At 43.5% G+C, this 15,600-nt stretch overlaps 1 protein-coding gene across 1 annotated transcript; it reads left to right on the forward strand.

Annotated features, from left to right (window-relative positions):
- The first annotated feature begins 1,141 nt into the window (after positions 1 to 1,141).
- LOC120028381 (ras-related protein Rab-4B-like) lies at positions 1,142 to 14,824 on the forward strand. Its single transcript, XM_038973609.1, has 8 exons — positions 1,142 to 1,341; positions 9,223 to 9,303; positions 10,165 to 10,279; positions 10,402 to 10,464; positions 11,582 to 11,736; positions 11,945 to 12,040; positions 12,223 to 12,394; positions 12,484 to 14,824. The coding sequence occupies exons 1-7, from the start codon at positions 1,326 to 1,328 to the stop codon at positions 12,336 to 12,338; spliced, it is 642 nt and encodes a 213-aa protein (XP_038829537.1). The 5' UTR covers positions 1,142 to 1,325; the 3' UTR covers positions 12,339 to 12,394; positions 12,484 to 14,824.
- The last annotated feature ends 776 nt before the right edge of the window (positions 14,825 to 15,600 follow it).

Below are 15,600 nucleotides of genomic sequence, written 5' to 3' on the forward strand. Positions count from 1 at the left end.
TAAAGGGTAATTTGTGTGGTGAGTCAGCAAGAACACTACTGTTATTTACCACACTTACAGTATTTTATTATTCCACATCTTCCCAATTTTACCAATGTCTGATATACCTACTTGTGTCTTTGAAATGAAATATATGAGGCTATTTCTTTGTTGCTGCAGCCATTCATGGACAGTCCTAAGTCCTACAAATAACTTTAGATATTCATTGCTCCGGGCCATTTTAGTACTGTGCACATGCTAGGCAGAGATGGTAGGGGGACTCACAACTCATAAACACATCATATATTGTGTCTATGTAGAGTAAGATGATGAAAAGGATTTTCAACTAGTTGGCCTATACCACCTGAATACTGATATTCATTTGATAATTTTTTTTAAGGTTGGGGGATTGAGAAATTAATTCTTATTTCAAGAACATTTTCAAACACACATTGGGAAACATAGATCAGGGGTGGACAACCCTCCTGGAGAGCAAGCAGGGTTTTCTTCCAGTGCTATTTTAACGAGAAAGTTCACCAAAATTGCAAAATGTTTGTGTCCTTACCTTGAAAGCAGTCTATGGACAAGGAAATGCAATCTATGATTTGGTTACCCACAGACATCAACCATTAATATGAGTATTTCCTGTGCAGAGCATTCCCACTGGCCTTCCCACTGTTTCTCCCATGTGCCTGTCTCCCCATCTAATTGCACTACTGTCTGAATAAAGTGTCAAACCACCTAAAAAATATGTTTAAAAAAATATTAGCATATTTTACATTTTATCCCCAAAAATCTCAAAGTAACAAAGTCGTTGAATTTTGAGTTTTCATTTAATGTTCAAAGCATTCTGAATCACTAAGAATAATTGCTGTCCATAGACAAAATTCTTGACCAATTCGTTAAGAGACTGGATTCAATATACTTTCGTTACTCACCAAAATAAAGAAACGGTTTACCATGACAAGGAGTGAAATGATAACTCAAACAGACTGGTACCCCGGCTAAAGTTTTCTATGTTCTCTGGTTATAGTCTCGGGTTTACGAGACTACTCTGATTATGCTATAGAGATCCTATTAAATTAAATATTCTAATTCCCAAATATATGGATTATGCCCTTAAAAATCACGTAATGACGTATACATTTACACGTCATAACGTTGGTGCTTAGTTGTGTTGTTGGAGGAGGAAAGGGAAACGGTGTGGCGAAGTCAGAAATCTAAAGGGAGGTGTAATTGCTACTTTAGAAAACACGAAAAAACAACACAACATCCTTCACATACGGTACGAAGACACCAACTAAGAAAATCCGTCTAAGTCCATCGTTTTTAAAGCGGGGGCCGACATGTCTGAAACATACGGTACGTTTAGTTAGCCTGCTAGCTAGCTAGTTAGCCAAAGATGGTGGATACATGAAGATAGTTCGCTCAGGCTGTTTATCGTTGAACAAAAATGATCCGTTCGGGTCTACTTAACGGGGTGGGTCTCCCATAGACACAAATGGAATAGTAGCTGGAGCTCGTCTACTTAGTTCGTTGACTTTCATTAAACCAGAAAAAAACAGCGAGTGGGCTGTCTCGCTTCCTCATCCGTCTCTGAGCTAGCTAGCTAGCTAACGTTACGTGTATAACTTCTGCTGTACCTGCTTGGGTCATGACGCGTGTTTGTAGATGCATTCAGCACCGTCATTTCCACTAGGTGTCTTGAAATCAACACTGAGTCGTGTAGACAGAAGGAGTGGGTAGAGAGAAGCGTGGTGTGCTTCCTAAAAGGGTCAAGAAGTAGCTTTTGGACACAACATCTGGAGTCTTTGTATTGGTTGGGACTCGCAGAGGGAGTTGTGAAGTTGGTCAAGTAACTTATATTGAAATGTTGCCATCAAAAAATTGGCATAGCTAACTTGGGTGGCTAGTTTACGGTAATAAGCGTAGTAATCACTAGAAGCTTTATTTGCAGTCGTTTGGCTTAATTTAACCGACCCCATTCAGATTTAGCTAGCTAGCCATGTGTCCCTGGGATGTAAAAGTTGGAAGTGGTGGGGTTAGCTAACATGTCAAGTTATGCGGTGTTGCCTTTTGCTAACGACCTGTCATGTATGTATCACAGGGCTAGTCAACCATATTTCTGGAGAGTTCAAATCCTGTAGGTTTTCACTCCAAACCTTAATCTAGTGTACCTGATTATAATAATTAGCTGGTTGATAAACTTAATCAGGTTAGTTACAACTGGGGTTGAAGTGAAAACTTACTGGAGGGTAGCTCTCCAGGAACAGGGTTGGAGAGCCTGATCTGATGCAGTTGCATTGACACCACAGCCCCAGGGGCCAGATAACAACATCCTCATCACTAGCTTGTAACATTTCTCTTCAGTTCAGATGAGATCTTATCTGGAATTACATGATCAGTCCGATTTTAATATAGTAGCTAGTTCGATTAAAACATTTACTTGCTTTGCAAGAAGAACGAACGATTTCCCTAATATTCCTGTTTTACATGGAAATCACTCTGATAAATGCAGAAAATCGGCAATCAAAATAAATGTTCTACCATGTTATTTTTGGGAAACATACTTGATTCTGAGTTCGGACATATACAGTTTGTGTGTGAAAACTACTTCTAAGACACCTACATTAAGTTGTTCCGAACACACTTCACTTGTGCTAAAGTGGGAGGCTTGCTCAGCTGGTGCTAGCAGATGCTCAGATCAAATACACTGCTGGAACACAGATTAAAGTGTTTATATGTCCTAATAATTTGAACGATTGTTCAGAAAACCAGGTGTTTTAATCGGTGTATGCTTACTTCGATTTTGACCTTACACCGATTTAAGATAAGCAGAGTTAGGCGTTTACATTACTATTGCATAATCTGCCTACTGACAATCAGTTTAATATCAAATTATTCGTGTGCATGTAAACGCTCATTCTTAAAAGGTTTAAAAGCCTGACTGGTTTTCAGAACTGTAGAAATCCCAAAACAAACATCTTTTGTCGTGTGCGTGCATGTTTACATGAGCTGTGTATGTGCGGGGGGCATGTATGCTAGCTTGACTCTTAATGTAGAATGGGGATTCTGTTAATTCTATTCCACATTAATCCAATCTCCTGAATGTAAAACTCTTCTCATGTCATTTTTTAAACTACAATGTAACCTACATCTTTTAAAATCAAAACAACCTAGGTGTTTGTTGGTCCATTACATATACACTTCCATGGGGGCCAATCCAAGACATTTACATTGGTTTGTTAGTAACAAACCAATCTTTTTATTCTCACCAATGGAGAAATTGCAGTTTTATCTTCCTTTGACCACTCTCTTGGAATCTTTATCCTTAAATATTCATTTGAACTTTGTAAACATGCTTTGGACATGGTGTCCAGTGGTAGGTAAGTGTTGTTTTACTGTAGCCAGGCCTATTCATTTTCTTATGGTGTGGCTGTGGTGAATGGATTTGTTTTTGCTACAGCACACCATGCGTACTCTTCTCTTTCCTGTTGCAGCTTGCTCGACCCCCTGCTGACACATCTCGCTCCATCTGTCCCCCTCGCTCGATAATTATGTAGTCTTTCCTTGCTCTCTTCTGTTTCCGTCTCTCTGAAATGCTACACCAGCAGGTCAACATTTAGAAGTGGAGTGCTCTACACTGTTATATAGACGACAGCTGTAATAGTCTTCATTGATTTCCTGATTGGCTTTTTTCCCCCTAAGTACTAGAAGGGGATAAAGGAGGGGAGAACAACAGTGTCACATGGGAGCCACGTGACTACACAAAGCAGACTGTAACATAAGCTGCATTCACTAATTCACTTTGGCATGTAAAGTACAGTAGGAATGTACTTTACACAAAACACATCACACGGTCTCTCGGTTAGGTGAGAGGCTGACTTAGTGCGTGTATGTATGTACACACACACACGGATGAAGCCCAGCACTGTAAGAGATTATATGGCTTGGCTCCAGAGGTAACACAGGGGTCTGATTCAGAGCAGGTGGACTGAAGGGCAGACTAGAACAGGTGTGTGTGAGGTCATGCTCTTATTCCTGCCAAAACCTACCCACTGTTTACTATCGCTTATACACAACAAAATACTTGTTGTTATTATGGTGTAAATGCAATATGACTCAACTACTCCCAGACGGGCTTTTTCCAACCGTCACATTCGCACACAGGTTGTCATTGATTAGTGTGGCCGCTGAGAGACAGAAAACAAGGTGTGATAAGGCCTCTAGTGGGTGCCTACCTTGCTATGAATGTGGCCTCAAGGTTATGTTGGTTGAGTAAACAACACACACAAACACACACTAGTATACATAGGCCATGGTTGATTTATGGGTTGGAGAAGAGCTGGCTGCAGTAGAACTGTGTTTTAAATGTCACAGAAGAACAAAGGATCAATCTCATCCCCTGCTCTTTCCTTTCATCAGTAATTTACTCCAGTTGCCATATTGATTCTGTATTTGACTGGCCTGCTTTGGCACATGTAGCCAAGCTGATTAGCTTACTAGCAGCAGAGTGGTAAATAGCATCCAATCTGCAAATCAGTCAGAAAGTTGAGGAGAAAAGTTTGGCACTGACAGAGTTGGAAATGTAATTGAAATAACTCTGCTTGAAACTCAGTGAGGGGCCATGCCCCCTGTGTGTTTCTCCTGCAGCCTGACTCACTCTGTGTGTGTGTGTGTGTGTGTGAGAGGCTTGTGGATGCTGCACTCTATACCACTGCTGCCCCTTTCCACACACAGCCAGCCTCTCCTGCTTCAATTCCCCATTGTTCCTTGTATGGCTTGGTGGAACCCTGGGCTGCGCATGCAAATGGCCATTGCCCTATCTGTGGTCACAGCACAAAGACCATCTTTGGACCGCTCTCTGTCCCACACATCAGGGCCTCAGCCAGATGGTCATGTGCGTAGGACGGGTCAAGTACCAGACCCGGTCCAACACATCACCAGAACTTTGCAGCTGCCCAGTGTATCCCATCTATATTGTGCAGATGTACTCGGGCCGGTCGGGTATGCATGGAGTGTTTGTGAATAGACTGCCTCCATTCCTGTACACTTGCCGTCATGTAGCCAGCTCAGCGTTTCCCCGAGGATCTTTTTCAGCAGCGGTGGCAAAGTTAGCGGAGGGGTAGTGGGCGTGGCCAATTGCCGCAGGCCAAATGTGGCTCTTTTAAAAAAAAAAAAAATAAGCTAATTTCCTACAGATCTACACACTTTGTTATGGGGCTAAGAGAAAATGTGCAGTTATAGCTATTGTTCTGCAATTCTACATATATTGCCATGGCTTATGTTGTGTTCTTATGCTATCACTTGGCCCCAGGCAAAGATATTTTAGGAATTTTAGATTCTCCCTGACTGTGTAGATATTTCGGTGGTTGTTAGTTCTCAAAAGTCATTAAAAGAATATATACAGTACCAGTCAAAAGTTTGGAGACGCCTACTCATTCAAGGGTTTTTCTTTATTTTTACTGTTTTCTACATGGTAGAATATAGTGAAGACATCAAAACTATGAAATAACACATGGGATCATGTAGTAACCAAAAAAGTGTTAAACAAATCAAAATATTTTTTAGGTTCTTCAAAGTAACCACCCTTTATCTTGATGACAGCTTTGCACAGTCTTGGCATTCTCTCAACCAGCTTCACCTGGAATTCTTTTCTTGAAGGAGTTTAGACATATGCTGAGCACATGTAGGCTGCTTTTTCTTCACTCTGCGGTCCAACTCATCCCAAACCATCTCATTTGGGTTCAGGTTGGGTGATTGTGGAGGCCAGGTCATCTGATGCAGCACTCCATCACTCTCCTTCTTGGTCAAATAGCCCTTACACAGCCTGGAGGTGTGTTGGGTCATTGTCCTGTTGGAAAACAAATGATAGTCCCACTAAGTGCAAACCAGATGGGATGGCGTATCGCTGCAGAATACTGTGATACAGTAGCCATGCTGGTGAGCTGTGCCTTGAATAAAAAAAAAAAAATCACTGACAGTGTCACCAGCAAAGCACCACTACACCATATATATATATATATATGAGTTTAAATGTATTTGGCTAAGGTGTATGTAAACTTCCGACTTCAACTGTACCATTAAGAAATAAAATCAGCCGTTTCCAGCTACAATAGTCATTGACAACATTAACAATGTCTTCACTGTATTTCTGATCAATTTGATTTGAAAAAAAATGGTAGCTTTTCTTTCAAAAACAAGGACATTTCTAATTGACCCAACACTACCGTTCAAAAGTTTGACATTAAAATAACATCAAATTGATCAGAAATACAGTTGCTACAACCTCAACACCGTCAAGCTCCGCTGTGACTTTTGACCGTGAACTTTAAACCCTCTCATTGTTCAACACAGCATTCCTATCCTCTTCCTATTCAATCATCACATCCTGTCCTTTTAACTCATCTGATATATATATATATATATATATACAGTATGTTCAGTTGAAGTCGGAAGTTTACATACACCTTAGCCAAATGCATTTAAACTCAGTTTTTCACAAATCCTGACATTTAATCCTAGTGAAAATTGTCTTAGGTCAGTTAGGATCACCACTTTACTATTATTCTGACATTTCACATTCTTAAAATAGAGAGAGTGATTTATTTCAGCTTTTATTTCTTTCATCACATTCCCAGTGGGTCAGAAGTTTACATACACTCAATTAATATTTGGTAGCATTGCCTTTTAAATTGTGTAACTTGGGTCAAACTTTTCGGGTAGCCCATTCCCCCTGACAGAGCTGGTGTAACTGAGTCAGTTTTGTAGGCCTCCTTGCTCGCACACACTTTTTCAGCTCTGCCCACAAATTTTCTATGGGATTGAGGTCAGGGCTTTGTGATGGCCACTCCAATACCTTGACATTGTTGTCCTTAAGCCATTTTGCCACAACTTTGGAAGTATGCTTGGGGTCATTGTCCATTTGGAAGTCCCATTTGTGTCCAAGCTTTAACTTCCTGAATGATGTCTTGATGTTGCTTCAATATATCCACATCATTTTCATAATTTTCCTACCTCATGATGCCATCTATTTTGAAGTGCACCAGTCCCTCCTGCAGCAAAACACTCCCACAACATGATGCTGCCACCCTGTGCTTCATGGTTGGGATGGTGTTCTTTGGCTTGCAAGCCTCCCCCTTTTTCCTCCAAACATAATGATGGTCATTATTGCTAAACAGTTCCATTTTTGTTTCATTAGACCAGAGGACATTTCTCCAAAAAGTACGATCTTTGTTCCCATGTGCAGTTGCAAACCATAGTCTGGCTTTTTTATGGCGGTTTTGGAGCAGTGGCTTCTTCCTTGCTGAGCGGCCTTTCAGGTTATGTCGATATAGGACTCGTTTTACTGTGGATATGGATACTTTTGTACCTGTTTCCTCCAACATCTTCACACGGTCCTTTGCTGTTGTACTGGGATTGATTTTCACTTTTCGCACCAAGGTACGTTCATCTCTAGGAGGCAGAAGGCTTCTCCTTCCTGACCGGTATGATGGCTGCGTGGTCCCGTGGTGTTTATACTTGCGTACTATTGTTTGTACAGATGAACGTGGTACCTTCAGGCGTATGGAAATTGCTCCCAAGGATGAACCAGACTTGTGGAGGTCTCTAATTTTTTTTCTGGGGTCTTGGCAGATTTCTTTTGATTTTCCCATGATGTCAAGCAAAGAGGCACTGAGTTTGAAGGTAGGCCTTGAAATATATCCACAGGTACACCTCCAATTGACTCAGGCTAATTGACATCATTTGAGTCAATTGGAGGTGTACCTGTGGATATATTTCAAGGCCTACCTTCAAACTCAGTGCCTCTTTGCTTGACATCATTTATCAGAAGCTTCTAAAGCCATGACACCATTTTCTGGAATTTTCCAAGCTGTTTAAAGGCACAGTCAACTTAGTGTATGTAAACTTCTTACCCACTGGAATTGTGATACAGTGAAATAATCTGTCTGTAAACAATTGTTGGACAAATGACTTGTCATGCACAAAGTAGATGTCCTAACCGACTTGCCAAAACTATAGTTTGTTAACTAGAAATTTGTGGTTGTGGTTGAAAAACGAGTTTTAATGACTCCAACCTAAGTGTATGTAAAGTTCTGACTTCAACTGTATGTCTACATAGGCGTACAGAGGCCCATTATCAGCAACCATCACTCCTGTGTTCCAATGGCACATTGTATTAGCTAATCCAAGTTTGTCATTTTAAAAGGCTAATTGATCATTAGAAAACCCTTTTACAATTATGTTAGCACAGCTGAAAAATGTTGTCCTGAATAAAGAAGCAATAAAACTTGCCTTTAGACTAGTTGAGTATCTGGAGTATCTGGAGCATCAGCATTTGTCGGTTCGATTACAGTCTCAAAATGGCCAGAAAATAAGAACTTTCTTCTGAAACTCATCAGTCTATTCTTGTTCTGAGAAATGAAGGCTATTCCATGTGAGAAACTGCCAAGAAACGGAAAATCTCGTACAACGCTGTGTACTACTCCCTTCATAGAACAGCGCAAACTGGCTCTAACCAGAATAGAAAGAGGAGTGCAAGGCCCCGGTGCACAACTGATCAAGAGGACACGTACATTAGAGTGTCGAGTTTGAGAAATAGGATGCCTCAAGTCCTCAACTGGCAGCTTTATTAAATAGTACCCACAAAACACCAGTCTCAACGTCAACAGTGAAGAGGTGACTTCAGGATGCTGGCCTTCTAGGCAGAGTTGCAAAGAAAAAGCCATATCTCAGACTGGCCAATAAAAGATTAAGATGGGCAAAAGAACACAGACACTGGACAGAGGAACTCTGCCTAGAAGGCCAGCATCTCAGAGTCGCCTCTTCACTGTTGACGTTGAGACTATCACTGATGCTATCTATTGCGTACACCCTGAGACAAGCCACACCAAACAGATAAGCTTGTTTTTTTTTCATTGAGGTAAATCGGGGTTAGTTCCCAAGCCTGAGGAGACCGACAGGATGATACAACTCAATCTCTCTCAAAGTGAGGAGCGATGACCTATGGGACCACGCCTGTCAGTGGTTGACAACACAACCTCTCTCATTGTTCATTTTAGAAGTCTCTTACCCCATCCTCCTTTAACCTTTAAAGGTAGTGATTAGCCAGCTAATTTGGGACCGTTGGCTACTCTGTTGACAGGGAGCAGATCACGGTCATAGGGAGACTTAAGGATTGGTCTCAACAGTTTGAGCCTCTGGTGTTGTATTGATTTCTGTCCCCGCTCTCTCTCATTTCAGACTTCCTGTTTAAGTTCCTGGTGATTGGCAGTGCTGGGACAGGGAAATCTTGCCTCCTGCACCAGTTCATTGAGACCAAGTGTAAGTAGTGCCAATGCTGGTCTCCCCTTGTCCTGCAAATAAACAACACCCACATGCATTGTTTATGCCCAATAATATAGAAACGTTACGTGCATCTCTGCACACTGACCCGCACATACGTACAGTCCATTTGGAAAGGATTCAAACTCCTTGACTTCACATTTTGTGACGTTACAGCCTTATTCTAAAATGGGTTAAATCGTTTTTTCCCCCTCAACAAAATGTGGAAAAAGTGTAGGAGTCGAAATACTTTCCGAATGCATGTCCGCACACACACACACACACACACACACACACACACACACAGAGATGTGTAGATGAGATAAAGACCTCTAACTCCCAGTGCTGTCAGTAGTGTGGGAGAAGGGCTTTGACTGTGTTAATCTCTGGACCTGAGAGAGGCAGTAGCTCACCAACCCTCTGATATGCTGATGAGGCTTCTGATGAGGCTTCTGATGAGGCTTCTGATGAGGCTTCTGATGAGGCTTCTGATGAGGCTTCTGATGAGGCTTCTGATGAGGCTTCTGATGAGGCTTCTGATGAGGCTTCTGATGAGGCTTCTGATGAGGCTTCTGATGAGGCTTCTGATGAGGCTTCTGAAGCTAAATGTTCTAGGTCTTTAAACAAGCACAACGCACCAGCACAATGTAGATCAGCACTGTGACTCTGGGAATTAACCAGGAAATGTTTCTGTGAAGTCTTGGCAACTTAGGCCTCATAACTAGGCAGTCACACTATTAGGTGTTTGTCTTTCACAAACCAGCCATCTGGAAAGACCGACATATTTTAATAAATTATATAGGAGACAAACAGTACAGTGATGGTTGTGGCTTCTCTAATGGTCTGTCTCTGGCTGTGCAGTCAAGCAGGACTCCAACCACACCATCGGGGTTGAGTTTGGTTCCAGGGTGGTCAACGTCGGGGGTAAGACGGTTAAACTACAGATCTGGGACACAGCTGGACAGGAGCGCTTCAGGTAATGACCTCCCATTGGTTACCCAGAGGTGCCGTTACCTCTGACCCGTGCTCTCATTGGTTGACGGATTGTATTCTGGTTCTGTGATTGGTTAACGGTGCTGTCTGTCTGCCCTCCCCCAGGTCTGTGACTCGCAGCTACTACCGTGGAGCGGCAGGGGCGCTGCTTGTCTATGACATTACAAGGTAGGTGACCCAATGATGGACCCGTGAGAAAAGCGCGTTGGTTTCACTGGTCGCTCGTACACACGCAGAGGACGTGGGAGTCGGCAACAGAGCACAGAGAGACCGACTAGAGATGTTGAATTTCAACAAGCCCATGGAGAGTCGGTCAGGAGCACGGAGACACACGGAGTCAGAGATGGACGTGTGAATGGCAGCACCAAGCCAAGAGTTTTCATTTAGTCAGCCCAGAGGTGCCATGCCTGTTGCATCATCAAGATGGAGTGAATGGTGTAATGTTAGGTGACAGAGCTTTAATAAAGTGTGTGATGCAGAGTGACAGGGCCGTAATAAAGCGGTGTCTCCAGGCAGGCGGCAGCAGCCCGGAAAGCAAAACTCCATTAGACAGAGTGTCAACTGAGCGAGAGAGAGAAGGATGGGAGTGTGGAATAGAGAGAGCAGGGAGGGGGAGAGAATATGTTGGAGAGGGAGGGAGATGGAAGCAAAGTGTGGGAGAGAAGAGGGAGCCGTGTTCAGGTCAAAGGAATAGGAAGAGAGGAGACCGAAAAGCGTGTGGTGTGGTGTGAGAGCTACACCGAGGCAGAGGGGTCGTCATCGCTTAGCTCTATGCTGACGTCATGGCTCAGCCGCCTCACTGCAGCTGTGGGACATTAGTCTGACCCCTTCTGCTCACTGTTCTCACGTTGCCATGGACACCAGCATGCGGTAACCATGGTGACGGGTGATTTCACCCCCCCTCCCCCAAAAAAAGTTTAGGAGGTGGGAGCTGGTAATCAGACTCCATCTGTCCTTGAAGAGGGGAACGGCAGGGATGATTTTCTGTACTTCCTTTCTCATTCGGAGCAAAAAGAACATTAGCCCATAGAGGTATATATTGAAAAGTGTACGTTTGAAAACTGCTAATATTCTCAACGTCTATCATCTCTACCTCCAAGTGCTTCTTGTAACTTCACCTCTAATGTTGTAAGGAACACACAATTCAATACACTGATTTTTCAAAAGTACCATCCCATCCTACTGAACATTCCTGTCCTAATGAAGCGCTTCATGTGATTAAACTCAGCTTTCCCCTCGTCTGTATCTGTCTGGCGTGTCTGTCTGGCGTGTCTCTGTCCTCTAGCCGGGAGACGTACAACGCCCTGACCAACTGGCTGACAGACGCACGGACGCTGGCCAGCCCCAACATCGTCATCATCCTGTGTGGGAATAAGAAGGACCTGGACGCGGACCGAGAGGTCACCTTCCTCGAGGCGTCCCGCTTCGCACAGGAGAACGGTAACTGTCCGTCTCTCACTCCTCACCCCTACTCAGGCCGTTTCCCTCCCTCTCATTTCACAACCGTCTCTCCCCCTTCCTGTCCTCACTCCATCGCTCCCCTTTTCGGCAACTCTCTATTGTAAGATAGTTTCCACCAGCTTTTAGGCCTGTATTAGTTTTCCTAGGGAGGGAGTATCGATTTTACTGACTGTGTTGACCGTTACAGAGCTGATGTTCCTGGAGACCAGCGCTCTGACAGGGGAGAACGTGGAGGAGGCCTTCCTCAAAACTGCCCGCACCATCCTCAACAAGATGGAGTCAGGTAAACAAACAGTACATGTGTTTACTTATGAGATATGTGTGTGTGTGCTAAAACGGTGTATCTGTTTGATTTTGTTCATACAATCATATGTTGAGTGTGGATGTCTGTGTGTTTGCTCATGTTGTTTACACTGTGCGTGTGTGTGTTGTGTGTGTGTGTCCTTCTTCGTATATGTGTGTCAGGTGAGTTGGACCCAGAGCGAATGGGTTCAGGTATCCAGTATGGAGATTCTTCCCTGAGGCAGCTGAGACAGCCCAGAGGTACCACCGCACAGATCAAGCAGCAGTGTAACTGCTAGGGGCCGGACCCCCACCCTCACCCTTCAACCCCACACTCACAGGACGCCCCCTAAAGGTCAGTAGACTGCCATGCTCTGCTTCGATTAAATGTGGCTTTAGAGAATAATTGATAAAAATATATATAAACATTTCTATCCCTCTCAGCTGTAGGTGTTTTGGGAGGTGCAGGACCCCTCTCCCTTCTGCAACCCCTTACACACTTACAGCATACTTGGACCAGCCGCCATGGAGATGACCTGCGACCCCTGACTTATTGGTAAGAGTCTATACTTCCTGCCAAGGGAGGTTACCCGGGCCCCTGGGTCCTAGGCCGGGAGACCCTGTGGTGTGAACTGTGCTGGGAACATAAGGCAGTCAATATCTGGCATGACTGTCAGGGTCAGGGGTTGTGTGTAGGGGATGTCCCGTTTTTACCCTTTTGTTGTTTTTATCAGCACGCGCACGCACGCACACGCACAGACAGAGACAGTACACACACCACCTGTAACTGAAAGTTCATGAAGGATGCATTGCAAAACACACATGGTCAACTTCCTCATTCATACGCAGCCTGTTAGACTGCACTATCAGGTTGTTTGACAAGTTCTTGTGTTTTACACATCACTCATTATTATTATATTTCTGTTTTTTATAAGCTGAATTTAACCTTTGTTTGCACTGAACAGTACTTCTTATCAAGCCTGCTATTTACCTTCTGATAACCAGGCAAACCTAAGTCTCCCAAACCCAAACTTGACTACTCTGCAACCCGAAAAGAGCCGTTTACCACCAACACCCAAGCATGAGCAGGTTGTTGGGTCAGTTGCGAATGCTTCCTCAATTATTGTCCAACCTTTTCCCCTGATTGTTCTCCTGGCTTCAGATGTACACATGTCACTGATTCCACCGGTCTAAATGTTACCACATGTAACTTGACTTTGGGTATAAATGGCATTGATTCTAATCTAACGGACAACTTGTCCAAGGTTTGATTTCAATGAATGCAATTTATCAAGTGGAGTAGAGAAATGCTTGACGTTGTGGATGTATACAGTCCCCTCAACACCCCACCCACACAATTCTTTTTTGTTGTCACTACTAGCACCTCCCAAAGGGAAATCGATTCACTCCATAAGGCACTCAAAGGCCTGCGGGTCATGTCCATAGCACAAGGATGAGTAAGGTTTCAGTTCAGTCTTCTCTTATGGTTTTCCAAAGGACCCCAATGACCACTTGTTGTTCCCCATTTATCAGCTGCATATCTAATGTCACTGCTTGCCTTTGCCATGTAAGGGTTACACTCTGTCTCAATCTCAGGCTCTATCGCGCCCTGGGGGTGGGGAGGTTATCTCTGAGAATGTAACCCCATCTCTGCCCTCTTCATTTCTCTGCTGCTCTGAGTTTGCATGTAAAGACCTGTCACAGGAAGCTAGACTGGTTTCAGTGTCACTAGTGGGAAATATTCAGGTTACAGAGCCAGGCTGCAGTCTGTGGCATTCAACTGCACTTCTTGTTTTTATATTTTGCCTCTTCCACCTATCATTTTCTGACTGTCATATAGCATCAGGTTATGAAAAACAAACATTTAGGATTTCAGGCCCTTACCTAATTTCAGGCCCTTATGCACCCGTACCTAATTCCTAAGCAATGCTACTGTTTGGACTCCACTAAGAGCAGTTTATCTGTTACACTGAAGAAGCCTTGAGAAGATGGCTATCAAAATGCCACTGTGACATCATCAACCCGAGAAAGACTGGTCCCATAATGTGTAAACAATTTTTTTTTTTTTTAAGTCTGCTTTGTTACTTTTTTTCCTCCTCTGCAAGTGCACTTTCACGTGAGATTGTTTTGTTTATATACTGTATCTATAGAATTGTACAAATTGAAATATATACTGTAATAAAAGAGCAATTGGAGAGGTAATCATTCCTCACTAAAGAACAACTGAGATTTTGTCCTTTCTCTCCCGGTATCGACTGACTGACCCAAGCCTCCTGTTCTAGTCTCCCTTGGGTTGTGTCAAAATGATTCACTCAATTTTTTTGACTCGTTATTTGTAGCTTCCTGCTGCCGTTGTAGGGGTGATTTAACATTTGACAATTACTGTGACTTCCTGAGCCCGTGTGAGTGTGTGGACCACAGACTGACGGCAGTCAGTCATGTCTCACAACAGTAGTGATGCACTCCCTGCTGCTTGACCCTAAGACCATTTTACCTTGGCCTCAATGTCTTGTGTATTCTATTGAATGCATCGTAAGCACTTAGTAATAGGCTAATGGTCATGTGATTAACTTCCTTCTGTCTGTCATTTCGACTCGAAACGGAGCAGAATCTCAGTTGTTGCTTAGTAACCAATGTGATTAAATAATTTTAGGTACTACTGTACATCTGAATAACCTATGCTGTAAATACATTTTCAGTTTGTGTATTGGATTTGTTTTTGGCAGGGAAGGGTCGCTTGTTCATTTTAAGATGTATTCTAAATAAACACAGCTTTTTAACTCTGGTGAATTAGATTTATTACAGATCATGTGTGTGCATTCATTGTCAACCTGGTTGCATATCTACCACAGAAGCCACAGCGAGAGTAGGGTTAGTGTATCGGGAGACTTCATATGGTTAAAGCTTTGTCTAATTGTTTGAATTTCTGTTTGTGGGTCAATGGAGTAACAGGCAGAGTGCGTTAATGTCACTGAAGTGGATATATTGATTGATTTTATAGATCACTGGGAGGCTGCAAGAATGACCTCAGAGGGCGGATTCCAAAATGTGAAGGCTAGGGTGGATTAATACCACTAGATGGCACTAAATCACAAATGATACTGTAACGACCCTGGGTTTATAAGCGCGGAAATCGACTCTGCCGCTTGAGCATGCTTTTGCGGCACAGTCGATAGCGCGCCGGACCTCGGGCTAGGAGGTCGAGGGTTCGAGACCTGCTCCCTGCTGTTTCATTACATTGGTGTCGGAAGTGATCGGACCTCGCATCCACGACAGTGCGTGTGCTTGGCCGGTGAGCGCGTTCCTGTAAGACGTAAAGTCGCAAGCTAGCGCGAGGACGCGCTCTTTGAAAGGAGGGAGTAGTGTAACGACCCTGGGTTTATAAGCGCGGAAATCGACTCTGCCGCTTGAGCATGCTTTTGCGGCACAGTCGATAGCGCGCCGGACCTCGGGCTAGGAGGTCGAGGGTTCGAGACCTGCTCCCTGCTGTTTCATTACAATACGTTTTCCAATTTCAGTACTTCATCTGATGTTCGTCACACATTCACAGTATAAAAAGCA

The sequence above is a fragment of the Salvelinus namaycush genome, chromosome 34 (genome assembly GCF_016432855.1).
Source record: "Salvelinus namaycush isolate Seneca chromosome 34, SaNama_1.0, whole genome shotgun sequence".
NCBI classification, from domain to species: Eukaryota; Metazoa; Chordata; class Actinopteri; order Salmoniformes; family Salmonidae; genus Salvelinus; species Salvelinus namaycush.